This window comes from Lipophrys pholis (genome assembly GCF_963383615.2).
Source record: "Lipophrys pholis genome assembly, contig: SCAFFOLD_461, whole genome shotgun sequence".
In the NCBI taxonomy this organism is placed as follows: Eukaryota; Metazoa; Chordata; class Actinopteri; order Blenniiformes; family Blenniidae; genus Lipophrys; species Lipophrys pholis.
This window is the reverse complement of record NW_028292201.1, coordinates 18,165-33,602: the sequence shown is the minus strand read 5'-3', so window position 1 is coordinate 33,602 and position 15,438 is coordinate 18,165. Positions and strand designations below refer to the sequence as shown.

The 15,438-nt window shown below is 42.6% G+C and overlaps 1 protein-coding gene across 1 annotated transcript; it reads left to right on the top strand.

Moving 5' to 3' along the window:
• Nucleotides 1–4,056: 4,056 nt before the first annotated feature.
• LOC308128089 (uncharacterized protein) lies at nt 4,057–4,600 on the top strand (the record flags this gene model as incomplete). The annotated part of the gene is given in 2 exon segments (XM_080493744.1): nt 4,057–4,068; nt 4,070–4,600. Coding segments are annotated over 2 exon segments (543 nt in total).
• Nucleotides 4,601–15,438: the final 10,838 nt, after the last annotated feature.

The following is a 15,438-nucleotide window of genomic DNA, read 5'->3' as shown; positions in this document are numbered from 1 at the left end:
TTTTAATAAGGCAAAATATCTGGCCTAAAAGAATCGAAATAATACATGCCTGCCAGCAGCATTATCCACTCCAGAATATTCTTTAACTAGAGTGGAAGTCCTCCATCGTATACTCCAATCAGCAACCCGAAAGCGATTAATACCATCCAGCTTGTTACCTTGCGCTTGATCTGGCCTTTCACTTGTGTGCCGTGTTGCTTTACCATCCTTGTAAGAAGAAAACTGCAGGTTGTGGTTGATCAGGAATATAGTAGCCACCAAAGCAATGGCAGCGACAAAGCAGCTTGTCTTCAGCCAGCTATAATTCATTCTCTTGGTATCAACCGTACTCCCAGCGAAAGCTAGAGCCAGACTGGTAATAAGACCAAGGGGTGTAATAGTCTTCCTCAAAGGATTTCAAAGCATGAGCCGCCTGCCTGATAGACAGCCAATGTGAGATCGCCCAATACTCTACGATCATGCTGAGGAAGAGTGCAACAGTGGCTATCCTGAAAAGTATGCAGCAAGGGAATATTTTGGCAATGTCGATGATAGAGGTGGTGAGGGTGATGGAATGGCCTTGATGAAGGTAGATAAGGACCATGAGAGCTAGAGTGAAAAAGAAGATGTGGGTCTGGTGTGCGACCATACGATTGAGAGGTATCTGTCCTAGTTCACTCATAAATGATAATAGAATCACAGTATATTCTACCTTTTGATTCTATTTGGATCTTTAAAAGAATTGCATGATGATAAGGATGTTGACGATTTGAGTTATTCATTATTGCATGACCAAAACAGTCTCAATCTCTGACTCATTTTTTATCATCATCACCTGCATCGTCTGGTACCATCTTGTTATCGGTGATATCTTTGATAGGATGAAGTCAAAGCTGTAAATCTTGTTCTCGTACAGGATCGGGTTCAACTCTCCATAATTCACTCCTGAACTTATCAGCTAGCAATCCTGCCGCTCGAAGGAGGTTGTCTCTGGGTTGAATGTATACAGATATTTGGACATGTTTTGGTCAGTCAGTCGCTTGGAAGGATCTCGAAAGGATTCCTCATATTTCTTCCCACCAAAGAACAGCACCTACTCCTAATTGATCTGTATGCAAGAGAAGCAGGCAGCAAAGTTGAAAGGGTTGCTGAGATAATTCCGAAGAGAAATTGGCCTCCACTTCAAGGTACCTAGGTGCAGGCTCTATATGTTCACGAACCCTTCGCTGAGGCTGATCCCAAAGACATAGATTTAAGTGTTCCAGAGGAAAGCAGATTGATGAGGCTTTTACCTGGCCATTGGATGGACAGTTGACCATTAGTCCTTGCCGATCTTATAGCACCAGCATTCAGTACTCCACTCTCCTTTGTTACGCTTACCACCGATTAAGAATATCCGGCCGTTGTGCTCAATCAAGCTATTGATCGGATTGCGAGGCTTAGGCAAAGGCTTTCTAAGGATGAGTTGGCCAAGCGAGTTGAATGAATAGTGTGCGCTTACAGGCTACCCATTCTCTTAGCATCCGCCTATTATATGAAGCTGCCCAGTTTTAAGTAGGATGGATTTAGGGTAGGCTGTCAGTTTAACTCCAGGAGAGTCGATCTAGAGGACATCTATAGAATTGCCCACTAAGTCGTATTCGAAAAAGTAGTTTGCTCGTAATGGCAGGACTGGCACTTTGACTGTTTTTTCAAGAGTGTTAGGACAGGTTATGTAGATCCCCTTTTCTTTCTGGTACTTGTAGTTGACTGTGCTAATGCCTGTGCATAAGATTTCTTCCAGCTCGCTTAACATCTTCTCCTTGATGCAGAGGCGAGGGTAGTTAGGCAATACTTCAGGATCATTGATGGGATCCATCTTTAATAGGTCAACGACTTTGTCCTAAAAGTGCTAAGAGATAAAGATCTTCAGCATCTCTGGGTTGGTCTGTAGAGTGTGTTCTGAAACATACGCCTTAATAGAATTGTGCAGACTGCTTATTCGCTAGATAGCTGCTGCTCCACTACTGAACTTTACAAGATACTCCTCCCACATAGTCACAAACTCAAGACTTAGCTCCTCAAAAAAACGTTATACCGTAGTGATCGTTTCCTTCTTAATGTACTCCACTTCATTCAGATGCTTTTCAAATGCTTCAGGGCTGACGTTGAGCTGCTGAGGGTGTTTATCAGAGCGAGAATGCTTTAGATTGTTTAGGTACTCGCCTAGACGATCATGCAGTTCACGTGCCTTGCTTGAGATGGCAGTGATGGCTGAAGTGGAGATTTCCTTGATGGCATGAGTGGGATTATGTTGGCTATGTGTGATGCAGCAAGTAAAGCAAGCAAAAACATTACAACTTAGACAAATGGCTTAGGCTTGTCTAGGCATATCCTCCTCACAAAGATCACAGCGCAGTTCCTTCTTACTCTCCTTTTAACGATAGACTTCTGACATTATGAAATAAGCAATGATGGAATTCTTCAAGGTGATCAATTTCTGAGGTGAGAAATAGGGGCGAATGTGCTTGTGACCTTTGAACTTGTCCTTGCGATTATATCTCGCATGGCGTCGTGTCGGTTCAGCAGGTTGATTGCCTAGGAGTCTTGTTGGATGTAGCCTTAGATCTGATCGATCAACTAACGGTTCACTGCCTCGTATTCAGCTATCACTGCCAAGCAGTTGTCAATCTAGCTGTTCAGGAATTTATTCTCATCCAGCAAGTCAAAGTGCTTTCTCCTTTCGCTCTCCTCCTGAGCATGAAGATCATCAAGTTCAGCCTCACGTGAACGAATCGCATCATCCAGGTTCCCCAACCTATCTGACAGCTATTTTCCTTTAGCCAATTCTGACTGCCAGCTAGCATGGTTGTTAGCAGCTTCAACTTTATGCTTGTCAACCATCGCCTCAAGGTTAGCCAAGTTCACCTTCAAGTCTTCGATTTGGGCTTACAGATCCCTTAGGAAGCCATCAGCTTCTCTGCAATTTAGGTTCTGGCAGCTAGGTCAGAATTGAGTTTGTCATTGTCAGTTTCAGCCTGAACAAGGGTCTTATCTAGCCTGGCATTGTTAGACTCTGCATTCCTGGCGTCTCTTTCTAACCCCTTGAGTACTGCGATGTTCTTGTCAAGCAGGTCAGACAAATGGTCACAATCTTCTTCTAGTTTGTTCCTTTCATCCTTAAGAGCCTTGATTGAAATGGCAAAGTTGCGGTTCTGCTCGTTCAGAATCTAATTCTTCCCTTCAAGGTCACGGTTTTGGTTGATATTGGCCTGAATCTCATTTGCCCTGGCATCCGACATCCTCTTGAGAGCAGTGTTCTCACGTAGCACCTCTTCAATTTCAACATTGACCCGTTGTAGCTGGGCCCGGATGGAGTCTAGTTCTTCACGGTGTTCGACAATGGTCTGATTGTCAAGATCAGTCTTGACTCGCTGCTCTTTTTCAGAGCTGTCTTTTTCATCAAGAAGAAGTCCGTACCTCTGTTCGAGATCAGCGACTTGGTCATTAAGTCTGAGATAATCACCCTAGAGAGATCTGAGGTCGTTAACCTCGGCCTTGAGCTGAGAGATGGCAGTATCCCTGCGATCAGACTCCACCTGAGCTGGTTCAACATAGTTCTGGTAACAACAAATACCCGATACATCCAGGATCCGATTTATAAATAAAACCTTATTTACAACCATTATCCCTGCTTTCCAATCTTAATTGAACTCTATAATTATTGACTGCTATCTCTATTGAACCCTTCACCTGTACTGTATGTGCTGCACATCCTCAGCAATCATAATGTCCACATCTTTCTTGAAGCATGTGTGCTGAGATAATTTCATTAATACAATGAACGATATGTTAGTCGGAAGACAGTTCAAACTGACTAAGAAACTTGGCTCAGGGGCCTTTGGAGAAATCTTCTATGGCACCAATACCAAAACTTAACAAGAAGTGGCTGTTAAGTTGTAGCCCATCAGCACCAAACATCCTCAGCTCTTTTACGAGGCTAAACTTATCCATATTCTTCATCAGGACGACCCCTCCGACAAAGGCATCCCCCACGTCTACTTCTGCTCGTCAGAAGGAGACTACAATATAATGGTGATGGATCTACTCGGGCCCTTCTCTTGAGGACTTGTTCGGCTTCTGCGGCAGGAAGTTTGAAATGAAAACGGTGCTGATAGTGGCAGAGCAGATGCTGACGAGAATTGAGTTCGTGCACAAAAAGCAATTTCTGCATAGAGACATCAAGCCAGATAATTTCTTGATCGGCACTTCCAAACGTGCGCATCGAGTTTACATGATCGATTTTGGATTGGCCAAAAAGTATATCCAAAGGGATGGTCGACACATCCCCTACCGTGACAATAAGAACCTTACTGGCACCGCACGTTACGCTTCCGTCAACACCCACCTCGGAATAGAACAAGGTAGACGTGATGACATTGAATCACTGGGATACGTGCTAATCTATTTCCTGCGAGGGTCTCTTCCTTGGCAGAACCTGAAGGCTAATAACAAGAAGGACAAATATGAGAGGATAATGGAGAAAAAGCTGAGCACTTCAGTAGAGAACTTGTGCAAAAATCTACCAATTGAATTCCGAGATATGATCGAGAGCTCAAGGAACATGACGTTTGAAGAGTAGCCTGACTACACAGTTCTGAAGTTTAGGTTCAAAAGCTTGTATGATTTGATGGGCTACTAGAAGGATAATGAACTGGACTGGCACAGAGTGGCACAAGACAAGAAAAAGAAAATTGAATGACACACATGACCCTCTAATCAATATTATTTATTGTTACTCAGAACAAAAGAATAGTCCAATAGCCAACTAATACTAATGTGATGATGCTAATATTTAAGGGATCACATCCAGAGACGACTACGGTACTGTCCTGCTTTGGAATTCCTGAAGCCGGTCTTAAAGTGCTTGTAGCCCAGGCTGTCTCGCACCGCGTACATTTAAGTTCGGTAGCTGAGCAGATTCCTGAAATAAGAGGCGGTATTTAGGTACCTGAAAGGCATCAGACAAAGCAATGCTGATAGCACCATGAAATTCCTTGCCCTCTTGTCAGGTTCTTTATAACCGTTCCTCCGCTGCATGTACATGATGAAATTGGTCACATCGAAGGCCATCTGAGGTGCTGAGGCAGGAGTACCATCCTCATACTCAAGGAGCCCATCGTAGAGCTGTCTAGGCATTCCGATAATCATGTGATCGAAATAAGGGTTGAAGTGCTTCCCTTTTGGAACGTCCAACCCATAGGGAGCCTTGAAGTTATACCCGAGCAGGAGATTGTATATGTAGTTGACACCGCCTGGCCTTAACCTGATTTTCGAGAAATCAACGGGCCAAGCCCCCAAATTGACATTTTTGCCTTGATCCTGTGAGAAATAAGGGGCATAGATATGATCGTTGATGTATCTATCTCTTTCATCCCACTCTTGGAAGTAGTACTGCTTGAAATGCTGGTGAGCGGGGTGGATAGTGAAGAACTGGCTCAGCCAACTCGACAGTTCTAACTGTTCATAGACCTTTTAGAGAAGAATGTCATATTTTTTGTACTGCATGCCGTGGCAGGTTGCACAATTTTTTGAAAATACCTGGAACCCTCTTCGCACGGAGCCTGAATCAAACGTCCCAAGGAATCGATTCTGAGGCCAGGACATCAGCCCATGGTGAGTGCCAACCTCCGAGACCTGCTCTTCATAGCCTTTGATCCCCCAAAAGGCTCCAATATCATCCCTATAGGACCACGCCTCATGCTTTTTATCATGAGAGAGTGCGGCCGAGACCAACCCTGATACAATCATTCTATTGATGAATAATGGCAGTAATAACAGAAATCCAGCACCTACTGTAAAAAAAGATATAAAAGCGAGTATCTTTCAAGCCTCCTTTTATCTTGCTAGCAGATCAATTAGCCTTGGAGGAGATAAAAAATGATTGATATGTGAGTGGATATTGTGTTCTGGAATAATTCTTTATATCAGATGAAAGCAGCTATTGGCAAGCCAGCTCCTAACTTCTAGGTCTAGGCCTACATGCCTGATGGCTAGTTCAAAACTGTACGACTCTCTGACTATCGGGGCAAGTACATTGTCCTCTTCTTCTGGCCCTTTGATTTCACTTTTGTATGTCCCACTGAAATCATCGCCTATGGAGAACTCAACAAAACTCTTGCTGATATTGATACAGTGCTACTTGGCTGCTCCTGTGACTCTAAGTTTGTTCACCATCAGTGGTGCCAGAAGTCAAGGAAACTTGGCGGGCTAGGCAAAATGGAATGTCCTCTCCTCTCTGATTTCACAAAGAAGATTTCCCTAGAATACGGTTGTCTGCTCGATTAAGGATGTCCGGCTCGAGCCACTTACATAATAAGTGATAAGGGGATTTTGCGTCACATGTCGATCAGTGACCTGCCAGTGGGAAGGAACCCAGACTAGACTGTACGACTGGTCCAGGCTTTCAAATTCACTGACTAGCACGGCTAGATGTGCCCAGCGCGATGGAAGCCAGGCAAGAAATCAATGTAAAGAAAATTGAATTCTGAAAAGAACAAGGCTGTTTTCGAGGACTAAAACGGCTAGAAATGACATATAAAATACTCATAGGGCTGAATGGAAGGGGTGTTGTTCATTTGAAGGAGTCAACTTTCTTTTACTCTTAAGAGTTGAACTTTTCCTGTATTAACATTTAGCTGCGGAATTGACTTCGAACCTGCTGGCACTTTTATTGGAGGGGCTAGGGGAAAGGCTCATTGTTAAGAAACCTATGCAGTTCCAGGTTAGAGCATTTTCTATTAGCCTCAATCAACGCAGCATAGTCCCATTTCTAAACCGCCTTCAACTCCTCCAACAGCTGCTCATTCGACATCCCATTCATTAAAAAATAAAGTTTTTCAGGTCACATTTGCTTACTTGCCACGTTGGAGGATCATTCCTAATCGCTATTTGAGGTGCTATCGTTCCACCTCGCCTATTTGGACTGGCAACTGGGAGTATATTGGGTTTTTTGAGCCTGGTAGGCCTAGTGTTTTATCAATGATCTTGCTTTGACGTTGGTCGCCTTCCCGGCCAATAAACAGCGGTGAAAACTCTGGCCTGTCACGCTGATCTAGAGCCTTGGCTAAAGTACCTTTGTTCATTCTAAGCTATTCCTAGGTCATGTACTGATTGCTAATTTTCTTGAATTTTTGCTCCTCCCTCTGCTTCTCCAGATCTCTGATGTAATCCTCACGCCTTTTCCTGTCCCTTTGAATCTCACTTTCGCTTTGTTGACCGATCGAAAAGAAGTCAGTAGGCCGGTTGTTGGATAGCCTGCTTTCCTCCCTGATCCGTTCTTTACGAGAGATGTCCTCTATCAATCCTGCTCGATACTGTAATGCTACCTGACGTTTTCTTTAACCTTCTTTCTATAGGTCGATGGCTTGTCGATGTTGCTGGTTTTAAAGCAGCTTTTGATTGTGAATGTCCAGCTCCTTGTTTTTTATTAGTTTGCTTTGATGGATTTGTTTATAGAAGTCATACACGTTCTCGTTCTGATGGTAGCCCAACTTTATTTTTTCCAGTTCTTTCACCCTCTTGCCCTAATCTTACGCCTCCTTCAACTTGCGCATTTAAAGGGAATGCTTTTCGAACTAGCTTTCAGCCCTCTTACGTTATTTTTTGGCTTGGATTTGCTGTTAATAGTACTTGAAGAGTTCTTCCTTACCTCTGCCGCCATTGTCATGGCTAGAGCCGTTTCGAAGTTTTTGACTGAGCCTACTATCCTAGCTGGTGCTGTACTAATGAGTTTAAGCTCGTTCAGTGAGTAAATTTTTTTCTTTGCGATCTTGCTTGTCCTTGATAATACGCTGGTTTTATTAAATTACTTTCCTTGAATACTGTAACTCCTGCATCTTGCGTCTGCGTTAATCTTCCATCTGCCTTTGTTGCTGCTAAAGTGCCCGATCAAGATATTTTTTATCCTCCTGCCTTTCGACTACACCTTTCTGCTTGAATTTCTGGGCCTGAATCTCGAGCTAATCTCGATAAGCCATTTTCCTGAGCCTGGCATGATCAGCCTCCTAAGCCCTTTTGACCTATTCCCTCCTACACTAAGTGTCCATGATGATAGTCCACTAATCCTTTGGAAGCACTGCTTTCATTATTATTATTATTATATACAAGTTCCTAACCAACATAAAATTAATTCTGTAACTGAATCTGCTATTGTCATGTTCTATCCAATTATCATCGAGAGAGGGATGATGGGCTTTATTATATATCTTTAGTATATATGTGTGTTCAAAGCATTAGATATCATGGTTTGGTGGGCTTCAAGGAAGCTAGGATGCATCTTTCTAACTGCATTGGATTGATATCAACCCCATTAGCTCACATAATAAAATAGGTAGCCCTGTCAAACCCCACACCAAATACTCTGCTCTTTATTGCCACCCTGCCAGCACGCTTACTATTGTCAAGGCTGCACATATCACACAGAAAATCAACTGCATCGACAGTGTCCGTGGTGATCTTAGAGTCAACCCCAATATGTGCATGATGAGGGTAAGAGTAGTTGTAGCCACCATCAAAGCAGAAGGCACCACGTTGACACTTATCTGAAGCTGGTACGCACTGAGGATAATTATGAAGGAGAGGAACAAAAAGACTGTGTCATGGAGTGGCATTCAAATCGGATTAAAGATGTCAAGTGGGAGATTGTAGCTGCTGTTCAAGGTAGTCAGTGATGTCGAAATCATCGTCAAAGTCTTCACTCTACTCAGATGGCACATCTTGAAACGGTCGGTTTCAAAGAAAGCAGCCTCCCAGCTTTCAAGGTCGAAAGAGTCAACTTCTTCAGGACTGAGTTTTTCTTTGTGCTCTTACAAGCTGCGTTCCTTCTCCTCAGCAATCCTCTAATTCTCCTTGATGATTTCCTCACGCCTCTTGACATTCCTTGAGAACTGTTCCTTCCTCAGAATGATATCATTCTTCCTCAGCCTGAACAGTATCTGAAGGTAGTGATAAATGCGACCTAGCACTAGATTGTACTGATCGACCAAAGCAACATCAATTTGTTGAGCCTTTCTTCCAGGACATTCAGCATGGCGTATGGAGGCCTGCGTTACTCCCTTCCACCCTTGTAGTTATACTATGCGAGTTTGAGCAACAAGCTACTGTTGACTTTAAACTTCATTTTCCGCCAGTTGAGGGTATTGGTGCCAGGAAGGTTGATTTGGTCATTGGTGTAGCCCAGCAAGTAGAAAATGATCTGAAAAAGGCTTTCGAACTTTATAGTATTGAAATGACTCAGCATGTTGTACCATTCAATGGTTTTCTCTTCAACCAGAAATTCCTTTATCTTTGCCACTCTCAATCCATCACTCTCATAGTTCATGGCTCGTTCATTGTCTTTGTAAGGTTCTAGCACTGAGGCGTTGACATCTACCTCACGATCCTCTTCTTCCTGGAATTTGGCTATATAATCAGCGGCGTTGGTCTAAAGGCTTTAGCTGTAAGTCTGGTAGTTAGTTAGATCACTGTTAAGTTTGTTCAGCTATTGCTTATTCCACTAGATCTAAAGGGTGTCTGCAACCCTGCTTAGCTTTTGCTTTTATTCGGGAGAGAGGATCCGGTCCTGGCCTAGAGTATCGAAGCACAGACAATATTGTTTGGTAATGGCAGGAAATTCAGGCTGCTTGGGCTTCTCCCAAGTCTCTTTTTCCTCCAAGAATTTGGCTTCCTGTTCCTCAACCTCATTATCGTCGATTATTCCTGATTTTGCCTTCTCATCTAGAGCTTCTCTGAATTAGTTCTCCTTGCGTTCACATTCCTTTTCGTACTCCTGTTTGACCTCATTATACTTTCTGACCTCTTCCAAAGATGAATCAAACACTCCTTCATCCATCCGATAGTTGAGCAGCATAGGACAGGCCATAAAGGCACCCAGCCGAGGCATCTTGAAGTACACCACCTTCTCATTCTTCACGATCTCTTCAATGTAAAGGTACCGTTCATGAGTGACCTGTTCACCATCCTCTTCTTTTTCTTCGTCTGGCTTTTCCTCAGTTTTATCGAACAATTGCCAGACAATTCCACTTTAAGCAGGTAGAAGTTGGTTAAGCATGAAGGCTTGACTCTTATCAGCAGCTATGTATCGAATTACCTTGCCACCCTCTGTATCCAGATGAGCATTAGGCTCGTAATTAAGTTAGTCAACAGATCTCAGTCTAAAGGATACCTCTCCTAGATAGCAGTTCACTTTGAATTCTTCGGACATTCTTTCACACACTTTTTCATGGATGTCCTCCATGTATTTGCTCAAGCGGATCAGCTCAAAGACCTATTCGTAGCGGGTCTCAGCTTCAATTGCCCTCTCTTTGGTTTAGAGTGCAGCCTTTTCCCTTCCTGAAGCGTTGCTGGTCCAGTTCTGACCTGATATCATGTTTGATTTCTGTCTGGTTGGAGATGTCGTTCAGGTTTTTGACCTTGGCAGAATGGTTGAGCAAGAAATGAGCCAGGAAGTGGACAGGGAACTTAGGCTGGGTGAGGTAAATTTCAGCAAAGCCCTCAAAGAGCACCTAGGAGATAGGTGAGGCTTTTAAAAAGGTAACGGAAGGATGCTCCTGAATCTGTTTGGACATACAATTATTTATGAATGCAACATCTTGATATGGACAGCACAAATCTCCCATTTCCATCCCAAGAGGCAAAAGGTTTTTTTAGCCTTGTTCTTAATGATTAAAATTATCCCTGTTGATAGATATGTATGTGTACAAGGTTAGATACTATAGAATCTGATATGTTCTGGGTCATCCTCTTGGCATCTGTTCACTGTGCCTCTGATAAGGAAATCCTTCAGTAACTGTTCGATGGTGCCTTTGAGCAGAATAAATTGCCTGACCCCACCACCATCCTGCCTTGTATTGATGATGACTCTGCCCATAAAATTGTCGACTTCATTGGCAAGTTCCTTGACAAAGCCGCAAGGGGCTCTCTTTCAGACCTACTCAGCCTGCCACAAATGATCAAAGACTTCGGCAACAGCCTGCCCAAATAAATTTCAGAATGCTTGGACGGCAACTCTGAGCTGGCGTCATTGGGACTATAATACAACCCAAAGAACAAGAGTTCTGATGAGATTTAGAAGGAGGTGGTTGCGTATGTGAGTCTGCACTACCTGACTGTGCATAAATGGCTTATTGATTTAGACAACCTGTGGAGAAAGAACCAACCCTACCAGACAGGCTTCAACGGTGCTAAGGATGCTCACTAGGTGCTGAAAATGTAAGAGAGATAAAGACACGAGCAGATTAAGTTGAAACTGCGTTAGAAATTAAACCGTCATATGTCAAATTAAATGTAGCAACAACTACTTATGAAACCTTGAATCCACATACAAACAATTGTAAATGATATATATATGTACCTTGGACAATATATTTGTTTATCTATTCGTTTAAACTGACAGGGATGAGTGATGGGGTGGTCAGTCCTGGAGATCTGTTGAAGAAGCTTGGCACTGCATGTCAGGGCTGTGTTCAAAATGGACCATTGCCTACCTTCAAACCTGATTCTCCAGCCATAGCACAGCCTCAACACCATTTCTCTACCATCGAACCCACCGATTTAGTCCGACAAATGTCCAATCGCGACATCCTACAACTCAACCACCAACTCTAAATCTGCCTCCAATAGCAGCTTCGTTTCGAGCACCAGATGATCTCCCTCCGATCGACAGTTCTACGTCTGGAAGAAGAAATCGCTAGAAAAAGAGCCTCACATTAAGAAGAGATCAACCGCCTGAGAATGGCACATCAAAGAGAGATCTAAACTATTTAACAGACTCAAATGATGGAGAGTCGGAGGATGATGCAAGAGCAAGCTATCTTTGAGAAAGAAGAGGAGCAGGCTTGGGTGGAGATCACGAGATTGAGACATGCCATCTCCCAGAAATCTGAGGAAAACAGACTACTATCTGCTTAAATAGCCGATGTCTGGGAAGCGATACGAAGAGTAGGCGGACACAACGAATAACTATTGAAGAGGATTGGAAAGCGTGCAGAATGCGGCCTCTCCTAACGATTTAATTCTACAGTGGTCAACTCACGTCCTCTATCGCTGATTCTTATGATTCTAAATATTGTATTGTAAATAAGATCCTATAAGAAATCATCTTTGATGCTTGGATAGCAAAGGCTTGCCATCTTCTTCAATGCCCCCCCTATGTGGAGAATGCTGTACGCACTGTGTAAAGCTTATTTTCTAGTTGTTGTAGGGGTCCACCTCTTTCAAATACTTCTTGATCACTCGGTCAGACTGTACTCCTAATGTCTTGGCCAATTCTCTGAACTCTTCTTCATTAAGAATCCCATTGTGGTCATTATCCATGCTCTGGAACAGGGAGATAAACTAATTCAGGAAAAGATCATGCTGCCCTCATCTGGTATTCAAGTAGAAGATTGATGAAGGTAGAGTAGGGAATGGTGAGGCTGTCGGATTGGGCTAGATACTCAGCTTGTTACTCTCTTGTCATCCTTTTGAGATGGAGAGGATCCAGCTTTTTAGAATGTGTCAGCTTCCTGCCCAGTGCTTATAGCAGTTCTTCAGCGTCCTTCTCACTATACATATACCTGATAATTTCAGAGCATTCTTCTTCGGCCAGCATTGAACCCAACTTGGAAGTCACTGTCTAATTGATCTCAAGGGTGGACTTGAGTGGATGCTTACCGCGTTCATGCATTTTTAGTAGTTCGCTTACTGCATCCCTAGACTGCTTCTGCACATGTCGAAACTCTTCCTCACACTCATTGCGCAGCATCTTGCCAAAGAGACAGATATCAGGGTCATCGGAATATCTCTTGAGAGCAGAGACAATAGCTGATGCCCACTCAACCACCAGATTCTTTAGCCATATTTCTGAATGAGGTAGGTGTACATGTGCTGCTCCATGGTCTCACGAGCACTCTTTATCTCATTCTGTCGGTGATCACTCTTTTCCTTTGACTAGTATATGTCATCGATGATCTACCTGAGTTGCTTGCGAGTCAATGTTTTTCCTGAAGAACTGTAATATGAAGGATCTTACTCTTCATGCTTCTTTCTCACTGCTGAAGCTTGTTCTATAACTGAATAGCTAGCCAGTCGATCTCCTTTGGCATGCCGAATCATGGTATCCAGGTACTTTTTGTTTTATAGCTACAGGCTGCGGATTTATTCTTACAGTTCACTTATCCGCTCTCTAAACACTTGGATAGTTTCATCTCGCAGCAGCTTGTCTTGCTGCTGCTCATGCCGTTCAGTAGGACTGCCAAAATGCTTGGCTCGATGTGCTGGAGATGTGCTGCCCCTCTTGCCAGGGGATTAATTCCTAACAGCGGTGTCTTCATCTATAAGCGAGACAGCAGTCTGATAAAGATCCTCTTCCATCTAGTGACAGTTCTTTAGTATTTAGTAGAGTTGTGGAGTTCTGGCTTTGACAAAAATTAGATATTTGTGGGTGCAGAGATTGACTAGCTACCTTTTGGCCTGTAAAATGCTTTTTGATGAATTTCGCTTGCTTTCTTGTTTCAGCCGGATGGTCAGCTACTCCATTATTTTCTTGACAGTGGTGTCAAACTCCCCTGCTAGTTCACGATCGCTGCTAGGGTCTGCCTCCCGATACACATCTCTTATCTGGTCATACACCTATGCTATCCTCTCCAAATCCTATTGCGTGAGTGTGATCTGCTGCCCATCCTTCCTCTTCCTTTTGCGCACCTCCTTTCCATTCAGCACTTCTAAACGAGAAAGTTCATTCCTGATTTTAAGCTCTTCCTCTCTAGCTCGATAGTTGATAGTGAGATTCACTAGAGCAGGCAAAGTCTTGAGCGAGAGCAAGACAAGGTCAAGATTGCCTAACAGATTGTTGGAGATGTCAAGGATTTTGAGGTGTTTGAGAGAGGACATGTCAAGAGGTAGTTATTTGATGCGATTACCGTAGAGAGAGAGTTCTTAGAGTCGTAGTCTGGAGAGTGAGTGGATGAGTGGAGAGAGGTCAATGATCTGTCTGATGTCAAGAGAGAGACTGCGAGTGGAAGGGTCAAGTGAGTCAATTTCCTTGATGATTTCAATGGTCATAATAAAAATATTTCACTGTGCACTAGATAATTAATATTGTTTATGGGGCAAGATTATTGCTCTAACTGCTGGTAACATGACTATATCAAACAACAAGAGGATAATAAGAGAAGGATATACAAAAGATAATTAATTATTCCGTGTAGAATAAAAGTGGTTAAAGTGATTAATAAGTTAAACTAAGGGCAGTAGTCTTGAACTCTCCATCCAATCAGTCTTATAAGTACAAAGAGACATTCATTGAAAAGCACAATAGTTCTGAAATTCATTAATATAATGACTCTAAAATGCAACTACCATAAAGAATATGCCATACTTACATTGACCATAGCCACCATCATAAACAATAGTATAGAACATAAGCCACTTGAGATTAATATCCATCGTCCATGCATCCACATATTATAAGTAATTAATTAATAAATGATCTTTCATGCAGGGACAATAAACATTAAATCAATTAATCATGGGTCAGACAGATGTAAGTGGATTCTGCTCAAAACTATGCACTGATAATGAAGGCAAACCAATGTAATAGGAGTCACCATTTGTTAACATGTAGAATAAACCATAGACATTTTCATATAAGTTTATAAGCTAGCTAGTATGCTCAACCGAAAAGGTTGAGATTGTGGCCAACAATAAAATGTCCTACAAGTCATAATATGTACAAAAGAAGACGGACATCGCTCGCACCTCAACACTTACTATCCCTCCCAAAAAATGATCAACTCAATACTTATAAATGTAAAACCCCTTTTCCTTTAGGAATTTTGCCAACATTTTAATTAATGGGTGTGGCAGACTTTTGTTCAAATTTTTGTTGTTCCCAAGGTGACAAGGATGGTAGTGACAAGGATGGTGGTGACAAGGATGGTAGTGACAAGGATGGTAGTGACAAGGATGGTGGTGACAAGGATGGTGGTGACAAGGATGGTGGTGACAAGGATGGTAGTGACAAGGATGGTAGTGACAAGGATGGTGGTGACAAGGATGGTAGTGACAAGGATGGTAGTAATGCTGGTGCGCAGAGTAATGTTTTTAGATGGTAATAAGATCAGACAGTTAAAATAAAGATCTTACTCTCAGTTTCTGATAAGTCATAAAGTTAGAGTCAAATCGAAAAGCACTAAAGTCAATCCCACATTGTACAAAGCGTGGCAAAAAAAAGCAAACGCAAAATATATTGCTCTTATCTCCAACCCAAATGACCCTCCTCCAAAACTGTATATGATTGAATAGTTCATAGTATGCTAACTCCAATTTGAAAATATAATCTTAAATTATTTAATATCTGGCATTATCAATGGGGCAGATAAGCAACCATGCTCGTTCTGCAACAAATCTTAGAATATCCAATAATATCCGCTTGCCCAT